Source organism: Larus michahellis, chromosome 5 (assembly GCF_964199755.1).
Source record: "Larus michahellis chromosome 5, bLarMic1.1, whole genome shotgun sequence".
NCBI classification, from domain to species: domain Eukaryota; kingdom Metazoa; phylum Chordata; class Aves; order Charadriiformes; family Laridae; genus Larus; species Larus michahellis.
The window spans coordinates 75,880,710-75,895,283 of NC_133900.1; the positions used below are offsets into that span (position 1 = coordinate 75,880,710).

Below are 14,574 nucleotides of genomic sequence, written 5' to 3' on the forward strand. Positions count from 1 at the left end.
GAAGAAATTTTTCCTAATATCCAATCTAAACCTCCTCTGGTGCAATTTGAGGCCATTTGAGGTTAGGGTGGCAGAGCACTGGCACAGGCTGCCCAGGGAGGTTGTGGAGTCCCCTTCTCTGGAGATTTTCAAGACCCGCCTGGATGCAGTCCTGAGCGATGTGCTCTAGGCAATGCTGCTCTAGCAGGGGAGTTGGACTAGATGATCTCTAGAGGTCCCTTCCAACTCTGAAGATTCTGTGATTCCCTCTTGTCCCATCGCCTGTCACTTGGGAGACGTAATGAGCCTCAGCCCAGTGATCCAGCCTGTCCAGATCCCTCTGTAGCGGCTTCCCACCCTCAAGCAGGTTGACACTCCCACCCAGTGTGGTGTCATCTGCAAACTTACTGAGGGTGCACTTGATGCCCTCGTCCGGGTCATTGATAAAGATGTTAAGCAGAACAGGCCCCAGTACCGAGCCCTGGGCAACACCACTTGTGACCAGCCGCCAACTGGGTTTCACTCCATTCACCACCACTCCCTGGGCCCGGCCTCCAGCCAGTTTTTAACCAGCGAAGGGTATGCATGTCCAAGGCATGGGCAGCCAGTTTCTCCAGGAGAATGCTGTGGGAAACGGGGGCGGGAGAGATGTGGTGATTATGGAGACGCCCAAGCTGTGTAATTGCAGCCAGGCCCTCGGGGAGGGCGGTTGGGTGCTTTTGGCCACATCAGGTTGCTCACGTGGAAGAGACACGACCATGTGTCTAGTTCAGTCCTGCTGCGGCAGCGATTGAGCTGCTCGCGGGTGGGTTGGGGGGAGCGTTTGCAGGGCTGGGAACTGCAAAATCTCAAAGACAAGAGAGCCAGTCTGATGTGTGTCCTGGGTATAATATATATATATATAAAATATATAAAACCTGGTGTGTTCCACGTGGTTTTATAAATGCTTCTGTCCCGGGTCATCACGTGTAGCCACCTCCTAGGTGGTGGTACTTGTAGGGCAGGAGCTGGTTGGTGCATTAGCCAGCCAAGGCCTGGCTTTTCAGGGAGAAAATATAGAAAAGGTTTAAATAATAGCGCTCTTTCCCTTTTAAACGGAAGTAAGTTTGGGGGTTGCCTTGCATTTTAGGGCTGGAGCACCTCTGCTGTGAGGACAGGCTGAGAGAGTTGGGGTTGTTCAGCCTGGAGAAGAGAAGGCTCCGGGGAGACCTTATAGCCCCTTCCAGTACCTAACGGGGCTACAGGAGAGATGGGGAGGGACTCTTGATCAGGGAGTGGAGCGATAGGACGAGGGGTAATGGTTTTAAACTGAAAGAGGGGAGATTTAGATTAGATATTAGGAAGAAATTCTTTACTGTGAGGGTGGTGAGACACTGGAAGAGGTTGCCCAGGGAAGCTGTGGCTGCCCCATCCCTGGAGGTGTTCAAGGCCAGGCTGGATGGGGCTTTGAGCAGCCTGGTCTGGTGGGAGGTGTCCCTGCCCATGGCAGGGGGCTGGAACTAGGTGATCTTCAAGGTCCCTTCCAACCCAAACCATTCTGTGGTTCTATCTCAGGTGACCAGCCGAAGTGTTTAATTGCCGCAGTCCCGTGCAATTTCTTGCCCTGTTGTAGCTGGAGAATGTGAAATGAAGTTGAGTGTTCAAGCGTTGAAGGGACGCCCTGCAAATCGCTGCAGATACAAAGTGGGAAATAATAAATAGGCAACTGCCCAGCACAGGTTTCTCATCCGTCCCGCAGCTCTTCCCGCTGGGGACCTGCTGCCAGAGGGACCTCAAAGTAGCATCTAAAGTGGGATGAGCATCTGTCTGCGTGTGCACACAGGTCTCTGAAAGGGCATCGCTACCTGCAACTGCTCATTTCCCGGCAGCAGAGACACAATGGAGACGATGACGGGTCACTTCTACCGGGATGAAAAAAAAAAATAATCTCACATCAACCGAGATGTTTAAAACAAGGAAAAGCTTGTGCTTGTTCCTTTGGAAGGTGCCTGTTCCCAAGCCGTGGGTAAAGCCCGTCGCGTTACACCGTACGTGGCAAAGTGCAATCAAGCAGCAACGATGAAGGCAAACGTATGATTTTTCGTCCTGCCGGGACAAAGTTTTTCAAAGGAAACCTGTTGAACCAAAGGGCAGGTCCGGCTCACAGGCAGCTCCTGGGGCAGAGCCGCCAGGTACCGGCAAGGGGCTTGGCTTTGCTCCTTCGAGATGGGCGAGTTGGATACCGAGTCTGGAAAGGTGACGGTGACGGGGCCGGAGCTCTGCACACAGGAGCCATTTCACAGCACGAGTCTGGAAAGGGGCTGAGTCTCTTACATGTCCCTCCCGGATTTTGTATATTAAAAAAAAAATATATAAATCTCAGCTCTTGAGTGAAGAGGACGGGGCAGTTTCATCCTGACGTAACCCCAGTTATCCTTCATTTCCAGAGACGGGGAGATAACGATGGGACGGCACGTGCTGTACTGACGTGGCATTTTTCCACAGACAACCTCGTAGGGCCCCAGAAGGCGGCACCGGGGCGAGTCACAGCTCCGGGCCGTCGGGACAGGTTCCGTTTAACCCCTGACATTTTCCGCCCGTACGATGCGTCTGTCTTCTGGAGGATTTCAAGCTACTTCCCAAGTGAAAACGCAGGTGCCGAAGGGGTGCGACAGCGATAGAGACCGCGTGCTCCAAGGAATGCCACTAAGACCAGGGAAATTCTTGTTCCTTATTATATTTTACCCTCCGACAGCTGAAATTTTCTGGAATTTCTCTCACTAAATGCCCAAGACTCAGACGCGCAGGTAACCTTTGGATTGCTAATCTTTACAAGTCCTTAACAGCAGCATTCTCATGTAAAGCCCGTTTTTTTTTTTTGTTTGTTTGTTTCTGACTTTGCGCGGCAGCAAAACGCCCCTGGAACGGCGTTGCTTCAGGTGCGGCAGCAAGGTGCAATTCCGGCTCTTCTCCTTGATAAGCTTATGGAAAAATATATTGATATTTCCAAAGTTCAGTTTTAAGAAAACTGATAAATCTTGCTCGCTTCCGCGCTATCGGTCTTATCGCGGGTGGGTGTTGACGGCTCTTAGCCACAACCGGAGCACTTCTCTGGCTAATGTCGGTTTGGCCCCCAGGGCAGGGGGGGTTTATGGCACCTGGAAGCGGTACAAAGCTCGCACGAGGATTATTTAATTCCCCGAGGCAAAAGCTCAGTATCTCCACAGGGCGGTACTACAGACAGCCCGGGATTACAGGAAGAACTGCAGAAAGAATAGCTAAGAATATTTATAATTTTTCTCCGGGCAGCTTGAATTAATGGATTTCCTTCCCTCCCACCTTTCCTTGAACACGTAATCGATTTCTAATTATTAATGTTCACTCTGGGATGGGGGAGAAAGGACTAGGACCCCCCCCCCGGCAGCTCTTCAGAGCTCTCAGCCCCAGGCGAGTCTCGGCTTCCTTTTCCAGTGGCGCAGCCGGCGTTCCAGGTAAAAAGGGGGAGCTGGGAGAATTGAAGGAGGGCGTTTTGCCCCTGCCAGAAGGGGAGGGAAGGGCCGTGCTTGACAAACGCCCCTCCACGCGCACGCGGAGAGACAGCAGCGGCCACGTCGGGCACCTTCGAATAAACGCGGCGCGAGTAAATCCCGAGGCGGACACGTACAGACACACCTCAAAGGCCTGCGGCCTGCCGAGCGGGGCGGCCGTTTAGGAAGAGATCCGGGGGGAGGGGGGCAGAGAAGAAGACATGGACACGCAGCAACTTCCCGCAGGTGGGTTCTGGGTGGGGGGGAGAGGGAAAGTGCCTTTGTCAGAGGGGTGGGAGGGCAGGAGAGGCTTCGCCGCGACACCCGGGCAACACCCGCATCGAGCAACTCGGGAAAGGAAAAAAACACCCAACTTCTAGAACCTCGGAAGCTACCGAAAGCAACAGTTTTAAATGAGTTACATTTATTCAGTTAAAAAATTGACAGTTAGTAATGGTCACATGAACACCAGGGAACTGTATCTACATTTCCTGACGTCAATATGAGCGGCACCGGGGTTTTTCTGTTTGTTTTCCTTGCACGTATACAAATCTAATGCCAGTTAAAAAAAAAAAAAAACAAAAACAAAACAAAAAAAAACCCCAAAAAACCAAAACAAAACAAAACCGAAACCCAAGACGCTGTGAAATCAACACTGCTTAAAAACTCAAAATCCCGCCGGATATATTTGGAAATAAATAATTTTTACCTTTCTCCTTTAAAAAAAAAAACCAAAAACGACTCGCCGACCGACCGCTTTCAAAGCAGTGACATCTTTAAGACCGTTCCCAGAAGGGTTTCATAAATAATTACCCATTGATTGTCTATTAATGCAGCATCTCGCAGTCTCAGCTGGGGGCTCTGTATTAGGCCATACAGTATTTTGTTGAGACACAGTGTTTTGTTTTGTGTTTTTCACCCCCCCCCCCCCCCCATTTTATTTCGGTACAATTTCTTCGACTATAGCACGTCATGCCGGCAAAATTCATGCAGATGACAGAGCATGAAGCGTAGCAGAGCTTAAAATCACCTGTTTAAAACCAAAAACGAAACAAAACGAAACAAAAAAAAAAGACACGGAATGTAGTGTTAAAAATCATGACAGTGAAAAAGCAACGATCCAGTCCCGTGGACGACCAAGACAATTTCAAACGTTCTCTCACAGTTGTCTACGATTTGTTTAAATACGTCTTTTAAAATCCAAATTCACTTAACTCTCTTCAACTTTTTCCACCAGGGATAAGTAAAAAAATAAAAGGTTAATTATTAAAACTAGTCTCTTTTCCCTTTTAATCAAAATAACCATTTTCCAGCCCTCTGACTGTACATCTAATTTTAATAATGATTTCAAATAGAGACACTTACGAATCTGACACGTTCGGCACCTCCCGATGCCCCGACATTTAAAACACTCGTAACGATACCCGGCTGAAACCTCGCAAAATAGAAACGGCTCTTGAATCGACTCCAACATTGGAAAAAGGCCACATCTTTACACCTTCCCGACATTTCCAGGCAAATTATAATCCTAAGGAACACTTAGAATTACCGAGCAGGCAAACGAGCCGCCAGATGATTCTCTCTCATAGGCAACCGTGCAACTTCAAAAAGCCTCTTTCCTTCCTTCCTTCCTTCCTTCCACCCGAGGAATCCTTCCTCGCTAATCCCGTCCCCTGGCCACATAAAACACGAAGCCCCCCCAGGTTTTAGAAGCCTTTTTAATCTTTGCACTTTGAGCCTCGAAGGATCACCATATTCAAGAAACATTTTCCAGAAATGTCTCTCTTGACAGTTTTACGCATGTTAAGTTATTCCTCGATGCCCCCCCTCCCCCGGCTTTTAACAGTTTCACTGACTAAAGAAATAAACTGCTTTTCAAATAGTCTTTTCAGTAAAGTGCTTGGTATTACTCAAAAAAAAAAAAAAAAAAAAAAAAAAAAAGAGAAAGTGCTATTTAAGAGAATTTCTTTTGCTGTGAAAAAACCTGCCTGATATAGCTTCAGTTTATTTGTTTTCACCTAAAGCTGAAACGAAACCTCTCTCTTGTAAGGATACCGGGTTACTGGTTTTGGTGTTTGGCAGCAGGCGGGACGCCCGCAGAAGGTGGTGACACACTGGAACCGCAGTGCAGAAGGTAAACCCTCTAGGTGAAATGGAAGGCATATGGAGAGCTCCTACTTAGAATCCTTTCGTATCTATATACAAATACAATATATATTAAATATAATATAAAAATAAGCTATATTCTTTTTTTTTTTTTTTTCCCCTCTGAAGTTATCCTAGAAGCTTTTCTTCAAATCCTCACCCATCGCAGGCAAACAATGTCTGTCTCCTCAGCTCCACGCGGTCACGCCGCCTTTTCCGCGCCACTCGGAACCACCAGCCCGGTCCTTCATAAGCCCAACCCTCTCCTTAACGGGCTCCTTCCCTTCTGTCGGAGCCATCTCTAACCTTTGCCCTCCAGAACCTGCAGCATCGCGGCCTTCGTTACCCTGCTATTTATTAGGAGGTTGCAAATTAAGTCTACGAGTGTAGTAAAGGAGCCCGGGCAGAAGCAAAAGGCTGATTAAGAGGCGACAGCCTGGTTCTCCTCTTCCCACTAAAGATCAAGGAGAGTTCAGCAACTGATTCAGCGACAGGGGAAAAGCTGCAGAGCCTTTAAAAAAATACGCTTTTTTAGTCATTAAGCTGTGAAACAAAGCATCCGCATCCTCGCACGGAATCTGGCGCAAGGTCTACGCCCTCGCTTGCCCGATTCGTGGCAGGAATTTTTCAAACGCGTGCTCCGTTTTTCCAGTTTGTTTCTTTGAATTTCCCCGTCCCCTCTCCTTTCTCTACTCGCCGGCAGTTCTGCAACGGAGCGACCTCCCTCCCGGGTTACAGAAAAGCTGCGCGATCAAAGCGGACGTTTCGCTAGTTCTCTTTCAGCCATCACCTAATTCCTCTCTTGCCGAGCTTAGCCTTTTTACTGACAGACCGATAGCAGCACACCAGAGTGTTTGGGAAGGGGGAAAGAGGATGAGAAGTTTAAATGAAGCTTTATATAAAAAGCCGCATCATTAACTGTCTGGCTGGTATCTCTATTTTCTGTAATTCTCAGTATAATAGCTTAATAAAACCTATTTTACCGCTATTCAATAGTTCTAACAGCACTATTAAAGCTCTCCCAGTTTTCTTTTTTAGTGCTATATTATTATGGTAATTGGTTAATTTTTAATTTTAATCTAACCTATCTTCCATTAAGCAAAAGTAGCACAGACGCCTAGTCAACGCAGCTTAATTTCGAAACAAGGTGGAATGGCGTGGTAGGGATAATAGAGCAAGGCAGGATTTCTTTACACAGAACTTTACAGAAAGGGGTTTTGGACAATTATTCCAGCCCAGTGAATGCCAGAAATCCCTTTAAAGAAGGGGAAGTTTTCCTTGCTGTGTTTGGTATTGGCATCTGTTCCTCGCTCCAGGTTGCAAGAGGCTCCTCGGAGCAGAAAACCATCCCGTTCTCTTTGGTACTGTGTTTCTCCCACTCTCCTTCCTTGTTCGCTACTCTGCTTTTTTGGTGCCAAACTCCTGCTTTGTAACTCGGGGGAATAACAAAAGATCTAAGGGTGGGACGCGTGCGAAGGCAAAAGCCGGTCTCGGAACGCAACCGACTCCACCAAAGGCTTGGCCAAACCGGTATCGCCTTCCTGTGGGTTTGGTTCCTCCAGCAATACAATCAAACTGCTTCGTAGTACAAAATAGTCCATCACCATTTGGTTACATTCATTCAGCTCCTCCTCAGCATTCAAGATTAATCCAGCTTTCTCTCCCTAGTACTAATTTTAACTGCTTTTACTGTTTTTAATCATCAGATCTATCAGCATTTTTTCATCTCCCTCTGAAGTTCTGGTTTCCACAAACTAGTACCTTAAAAACCTACTGAACGTTTACTTAAAATAGCACATCCTATCTGTTGGAACTTTTTATTTTCTTTATAAAGTGAAGTTGCCTTCTGAAGTCTTAGTTCAGTGGTATCTCTTAAAATCAATAGCCTGGTAGTGTTAAATGCAACCATGATCTCCCCCAACGCACACTTTAAACGCTACAAAAATGATTTAAAACAACAACAACAACAAAAATCAGCTTATTATTCCTCCTCCTGCAAAAAGAGTAATGGATACTTTTAGATTTTGTTGATCTTTTAAGAGCATTACCTTCAAGGTCTGAGATTTGAGAGACTCCTCTCTGTTTCCGGCTAGTGTTTGAGGGGGAGCACCACTCAAAAATGCTCATGTTCTCAACTCAGACCATAATCAAAACCAACACAGGTACAGAAATAGCTATGAAGAAGAGACACAAGTCTGGCTGACAACGTACTAAGACTTCAAAATCGGAAATGGTTACAGATTGAAGACGTCGTAATTCAAGATGTTCAACGTTATCACCTGAATTCAAATCAAGGCACTATGGGTTTTGTTGTTGTTGTTAAAATGACCCTGAATTAGTTCTGACTTAGTTTTGAAGGAGAATAAAAAGATTCCAACATATTTTAACAAGTTACAATTCTCACCACAGAGAAAGTGGTTAAAAAGTGCCCAAAAGGTTATTAAATGTAAATATATTTTTGTGCAAATTACTCCTATAACTGAAACATTCTTGAAAATTACTCTTTTTTTTTTTTTTAAACCTTTTACATAAATATTTCCAACTATGAACTATATCAAAAGATAGCTTTGGGGAATAAAATTCCAAACCATCCGCAAGAAAGCAGTGCAAATTCCTATTTTTCAAATAAAACGATGAATTAATTATATGAAACGATGGATGATCCTCATGAACCTGAATGTCCTGAACCCTGATGCGTGATCACCAGTTCAAACAGCTTCATCAATAATTTAACTTCGAGAAGTCAACTAACCAACACACACTGTACCTCACCGGACAAACCCTGACATCACAGACAAAGCACAAACAAGAGACTTGTGCCCACATTAAGGGTGAAAATAACGATGCATCGTGTTGTAAACAAAAAGGGTAGAACAGAGGAAAACATCAGGCTGAGTATGGCGTGAGAATTTAGGGAAACGAGATTCAAACCTACAAAGAACAGATTACGTTTTCATGCATCATATAAAATATTTTGCTCTTTCTCCTTTTATGCAGACATATACACAATATTTTACAGCATCTGTACAACAGAGAACTGGATTTCACACAACATTTTCAAAATATTTACTGTCCCATAATCATCTGAAAAAAATTAGATGGTTTTTGGACTATATTCCTGGCATTTTTTTTCTGCTGATTCAAACAATTGCTCCGTGTCCATTTTAACACTTTAAAAATGTACAGGATTGATAAAAATACCAATATTTTCAGCATCCCTCTCATTTCAGTCACATTTTGAGATTTCACCTGGACAAATTAACACATGGCAGCAAATCCTTTAGAACACAGAAACCAGGGCAACTATCGAAGTTGGCCACGTCCCCACCACCGTCTTGTGGCTTTTCTTAACAGATTCTGGAAGTCAGGAGTAGATCTCAACACCGCGGCGTTAGAAAGCCTTTGTCCTGCTACCTCCGCAGCCTCAGTGCAACCGTGTTGTGGAGCAGCCCCCTCCTGGTAGTTTGCTTAAAAAAAGAAAACCAAAACCAACCCAGAGGCAGAGCCCCACATTATTGTGGCTGAACTTTGGAAGGATCCGTCATCTTGTCAGTTCTGTGTCGTGACAGTTGCTGCTGCTGCTGCTGCTGCTGAGACTGATGCTGCTGGTGGTGGGACTGAGTAAAAGTGCTTTGTTGTAGTGGGAAAGCAGCAGAGAGGATAAGCTGAGCTGACTGATTTCCGTGAAGTAACCTGGATGTCTAAAACAGGCAAATAGGAAAAGATTATTTTTTTCCTGATGCACCGGGAAACACAGGTCTCGCTGGTTTTTGAAACTTTTCACAAGGGTTCAATCAAAATAAACTTCTGATTTGGTCATTTAAGCCGAGCAAACAATGCAAAGTTTAGCACATATGAGCATCTGACCAATTAATAAAACAGCTGTAACTGGTCGCCGTAATTTCCCGTGACGATGGGTAGGAACACACGGCAGTTTGTCTCCGTTTCAACCCACACGAGCATAACAGGGCTTAAGGAATCTATTTGAACAAGCGCAGGTGGCTGTCACTGCAGTCAAACGAAAACACAGTCCATGGCTTGGCACAGCCCACATTTATCCCCCCAGCCAAAATGAACAACGAAACCGCTGCATTTGCAGCCCCAAACGACTCCTTTGAAGGCAATTAATTACTACTGGAAATAGTACTTTGTCTTAATGTTCATCTTTTTAGAACTAAAAGATGACGGTTACCGAAGAAAAGCAACGAAGGATGGGCGCAAATGCACTTGGATGTCTCAATCCAGAAACATACGCTGCAGTAGAAAATAAAACTACATCGACTGCCGCACCTACAGACTCAGACTGCAAGAAGCCCCAGTGAGCAGAGGCAGGAAAAGCACTTTTCTCCCTTTTTAAAGAGTGTTTGCTTCACTTCAAATTCTAGCACTTTTAATAGCTTGTATTAAAAATACTAAACTTTTGCCTGGAGAGAAACTCTAGGACAGGGAACAGACCTTTGGAGATCTTCATCTTTCACAGATCTTCTGGTTTTCACCAGAATTAAGTCAAACTTGTACAACCTTTATAATTTATAAACAGAGGCACAGACATTACCAAACTGCTAAACGGCATGGTTGTTACGGTATTGTTTTTATATAATATACACATTTATATAATATATATATTTTTAATATATCTATTACAGACTTGTCAGAGAACACATGCCAATCTGTGCTCTGGTTTGATTCAGTTCAAGAGCCTCCCGCTGCATGAGTGCTAAAATTCTTCAGCCCTCTTCTTGAGAGTCAACTTGCAGCCGAAAAGCCTTTGCCTGATGCACGACTGAAATCGGTGTGTTCCCATGAAAGATTTTTTCAACAAGATAGTATTTTCCGCCAATGACCCAGAGAAAAAAGGTTTTACTCAGCCCTAAACACAACCGTAACCATTCCTTGTGCATATAAATGTAGGTTAAACCCCCAATTACTTACTGCACTTGTATATATTCCAACCATGCACAGGGTCCCAAATTTAGTGCAAATGGGAGACCAGACATAGTAAGAAATACTTGCAAAATAAGGATATTTAATCATGTATACTCTTAAAGAGTAAAAAAAAAATAATTTACAATCCCAGAGTAGTTAAAGAATGTTAAGAACGTGCACAAACTACATTGTGGTAGTTACATGGGCTTTATCTTTCTTTGGAGAAGGCAACATCAGAGGTCAAATTAAGATAATTTTTAACCCACGTCTTCTTGGAGGCGCTTCTTCTCACGTTCTTCCTACCACTACATCTCCCCCACCAACATCACCTGCTGGTGAGCTACATGCCCGTGATAAACTGGAATCAACAAACGGCAACAGATTTTCCCATCAATTCTTTCTACCTTCTGTTTCGTTTCTTTTCGAGACTGCCTATCTCTAAAGCCTTTGGGTTTCGCCTTCCTTCTCTTTTAATCTGTCCTCTCTTCTTTCTCCACTAAAACAAGGTTATTCTCTACTTTTTGCTTACAAGGTTACTTGCTGCTCACTGGACAGATGTTCATGCCTCACGTTACAAGGATGTGTCTTGCTTTGGGCTGCACGCTGCTTTCCAGACCAAGCAATTCTGTTTGAGGTCATCTCTCATACCTTCTTGCATTAATATGAGAAAGCAAAGAAAACGCAAGCTGTTTTAAAGGGAAACATCCATTTCTTCATCCCATGCTCAACTAAGAGCAGTGATTCAAAGGAAAGATATAGAACAGGACAAAGCAGAAAGTGAAACTGCAGGAAAGACAAGCTCTCCTTTAAGTAGTAAGATTTTAAAGAATGGCTTCAGAATAAACTTATCTCACGCATCAGGCTTGGTCATAGGTTACCAGGCTGGATGGGGCTTTGAGCAACCTGGTCCAGTGGGAGGTGTCCCTGCCCATGGCAGGGGGGTTGGAACAAGATGATCTTTAAGGTCCCTTCCAATCCGAACCATCCTACGATTCTATGATTTTAAGCGCTCTGTTTGCAGATAAAGCACCTCTAGGACAAGCTAGCAATGCTGAAAGTGTCAGGACTTTGAAAAATTTGCAGAGAACGCTGCTTTACCTGTAGGAACTGCTGGGGGTGCTGGGTCAGCTGCGGCTGAGCTGGTTGCTGAACCGTGGTGAGCTGCTGCTGCTGGTCTTGCTGACTTTGCTGCTGCTGCTGCGATAAAGTCTGTGGCTGCTGCTGTTGGGCAGCAAAAGTGGGATAAGCTGTCACCACCTGTCCCATAAACATCGTGCTTGGTACCATCACTGCTCCACACGCTACTGGGGCCGTGACAAGTTTTGTTACAAGCTGCTGACCTTGAGAAAATCTGTTAATGGAAAAAGATATTTGGAGATTTGGAGTCCCTTCAGGAAAAAGAAAAATCAAGCATCATGTGCAGTTGAGAAATGCAGATTTGTGAAGCTCATACTTTGCTATAACAACAACGGTTTTGATAAGCCTGTGAACATGTTATTTTGGGCAAAGTTTAGTTTAACAGTTGTATCTAGATATAGTTAAAATAATAAATCACGTGATTTTTTACTGCTACTTTAGTTCCTTTTGCATATGATGCAGCTACGTAAGCATATCATTATAGCAAGTCATCTGAATATTGGTCTTGAAGATATACCTGATTTGTCTTTCCTGTGTAAAAGTGGTTACTGCAGCAGCATTCTGGTTATTGTTCTGTGGTAAGCTAGAAGGAACCTGGACCACATTTCCCGTTGTTGGCTGAGAAATCACCATAGTGTTATACAAAGGTGCTGAGACTGTGTTCTGTGACTGACCGGCAAGAGAAGACTGTTGATTGTGTCCACTAACTACATTTTGTTGATTATGCTGAAAAGAAAAAAAATATTTTATGAGACAGTAATTAGAACATAGCCAGGTACTACAGCTGCCCTCCTCATTGTCATTGCCCATTATTCACAACTGACAATGTTTTTCTATTACGAATGAATGCTCAATTTCAAGTACGCAGGTATTTCTGCTGACTGAGGACTTGGAGGTGGGACTGGCCCTCAAACATCTGAAAATCTCTTACATTAACCTCTTTTCCTCTTCAGGTTATTTTTTCCTGTATTTTTTCAGCTACTTGCATACTGTTTGCTCAAGAGCCTGTTTTCTACTCCTTTAGCATCTCTGTGCCAGGCTTAGACTGAAATGTGCACACCACGTCAATCAATTTCTTACTTGCAAGCTTGGAACTAGCTTACTGCCGAGATGGTAACACTGTGCACCACTACTCTGCCTCTTCACAAATCTCGAAAAGAAAGTATGGAATTTGGATAAAGGTTCAGAGGAGGGTGACCACAGAGTCGGAGGTATAAAGAGCCTCCATATACAAAATGATCAAACCCAGCAGAAGTGTTCAGCTTGAAGAACAGGCTTTTATGGAGATACATGTGACAGAGGATTTGAAGTCATGTATGACTGAGAAGATGAAAAATGAATAGCTGCTCAATGTGTTTCCCAGTATATGAGCTTGGTGGTAGGTTTAAAAAACAAACAAAATTTCAGAGATAGAAAAGCTGCAGAACAACACTGTGAGATACTGTGGATTTCAAAAGTTTACATGGAATCAAAAGAAACTGAATAAAGTCATAGAAGAAAAAGGCTATTATAGATGTCATACGCCTATGGCATCTAACTGAAACTGCCGAAGAGTAGAAAAGTCAACTGCAGAAGCACCAATTTATGCTCGTCCTGCTCCTATGCTTTTCTAGTTATTTGCTAACCTAGTACAATTTTCAAGTTGAGCCTTCCGTCAACAGAAAATTAAGAGACACTCAAAAAAAGGCAAGCTAAAAGTTTTCTTGATACTGGTCTTTCCAAAAAAGCTACTTGTTATTAAATATTTACATGCCTAAGTCTTAAAATAAAAACAAGATCTGAAGTTGCATTATCAAGAACATAAACGCATTTCAATTGTAAAACTTGGAACATCAAGAAATTAATACGACTCAAAGGACATTGGTCCAAAAAAATGGGGAGGGGGATGTCAGGGACGCTATTGTTGTGTTTCAGGTATGGTTTTGAGCATATATTCTCTCCAGCAAAATCAATAATGAGAATTTTACCTGCGTTGCAGTACTCTGCAAAGGCTGCTGCTGTACCATGTGTGGAGCACTTATATGGCCTGTGTTCATCCCACTTTGAGTCTGATTAGTTTGAACAACTTGACCTTGCATGTTTATTGGCGTGAGCTGCTGAACATTTGAAGAATTTCCAGAAGCAAGCTGCACAGAACCAAAGTTGAGTCCAGAAGTTGACTGCTGCAAGAACATCTTAAAAAAAAAAATATCCACAAGTTAGCTTTTAAGAAAAATCTGTTAACTGTGCAAGACGTTTTAAGAGAAACTGAACTTAATTATTTTAAATTAATATAAAATAAAGTTTCATCTTGGTAATTAGAAGTGTTGAAACAGCACTGCAGCCACCAACAGCAAAAGGCCCAACTCCCATATGGGGTCAATATTCAGAGACTCTACTGTAATTGGTAAGATACGAATCAAAATCCTGATTTATAGAGCCCTAAACATTAAGGTTTAATATTTGTTCTTGAAGAAAAAGTACTATTTAGAGACTAACTTGCAACGTAGTCTACAACTGTCTACAGACAAAATGTATTTGCGATCACATTTCTGTTTGTAGGATCTCCAGTAGTGAAACAAATTCAAATGAAGAAAATCTCAGAATGAACAGATCCAGGCATAGCACCAAGAATGTAATTTTCCTTGGCAACAAAGAAATCATAATGATTATAGTGATCTTTCCAACATCATCATCAGAATAAACTGAATTCAGCACATAAATATTTGAGTCTTTCCAAAAAGTTAGGCCCAAGACTACGAGGGGACAGGGTAATAAGGTAGAATGTGCAGCACTGTTGCGGTTTGGGTATTTTCTCAATTATTTCTTCTATATTTTCCCTAGTTTCCACAGACTTGAACAAGGTCCCTCCACAGCGCATGAGAAGAGAGCTGGGAATGTC

General features: G+C 43.6%; 1 protein-coding gene across 8 annotated transcripts in view; it reads right to left on the reverse strand.

Annotated features, from left to right (window-relative positions):
- Positions 1 to 5,748: 5,748 nt before the first annotated feature.
- The window catches only part of CLOCK (clock circadian regulator), a 64,151-nt gene continuing 55,325 nt past the window's right edge, over positions 5,749 to 14,574 (reverse strand). For all 8 annotated transcript variants that reach the window (XM_074588096.1, XM_074588090.1, XM_074588097.1 and 5 more), the window contains 4 exons: positions 13,661 to 13,867; positions 12,211 to 12,419; positions 11,655 to 11,907; positions 5,749 to 9,331 (listed from right to left, as the gene is read on the reverse strand). In XM_074588096.1, the coding sequence (XP_074444197.1) occupies positions 9,143 to 9,331; positions 11,655 to 11,907; positions 12,211 to 12,419; positions 13,661 to 13,867 (858 nt within the window). In that variant the 3' untranslated portion in view covers positions 5,749 to 9,142. The remainder of the gene's footprint in view (positions 9,332 to 11,654; positions 11,908 to 12,210; positions 12,420 to 13,660; positions 13,868 to 14,574) is intronic.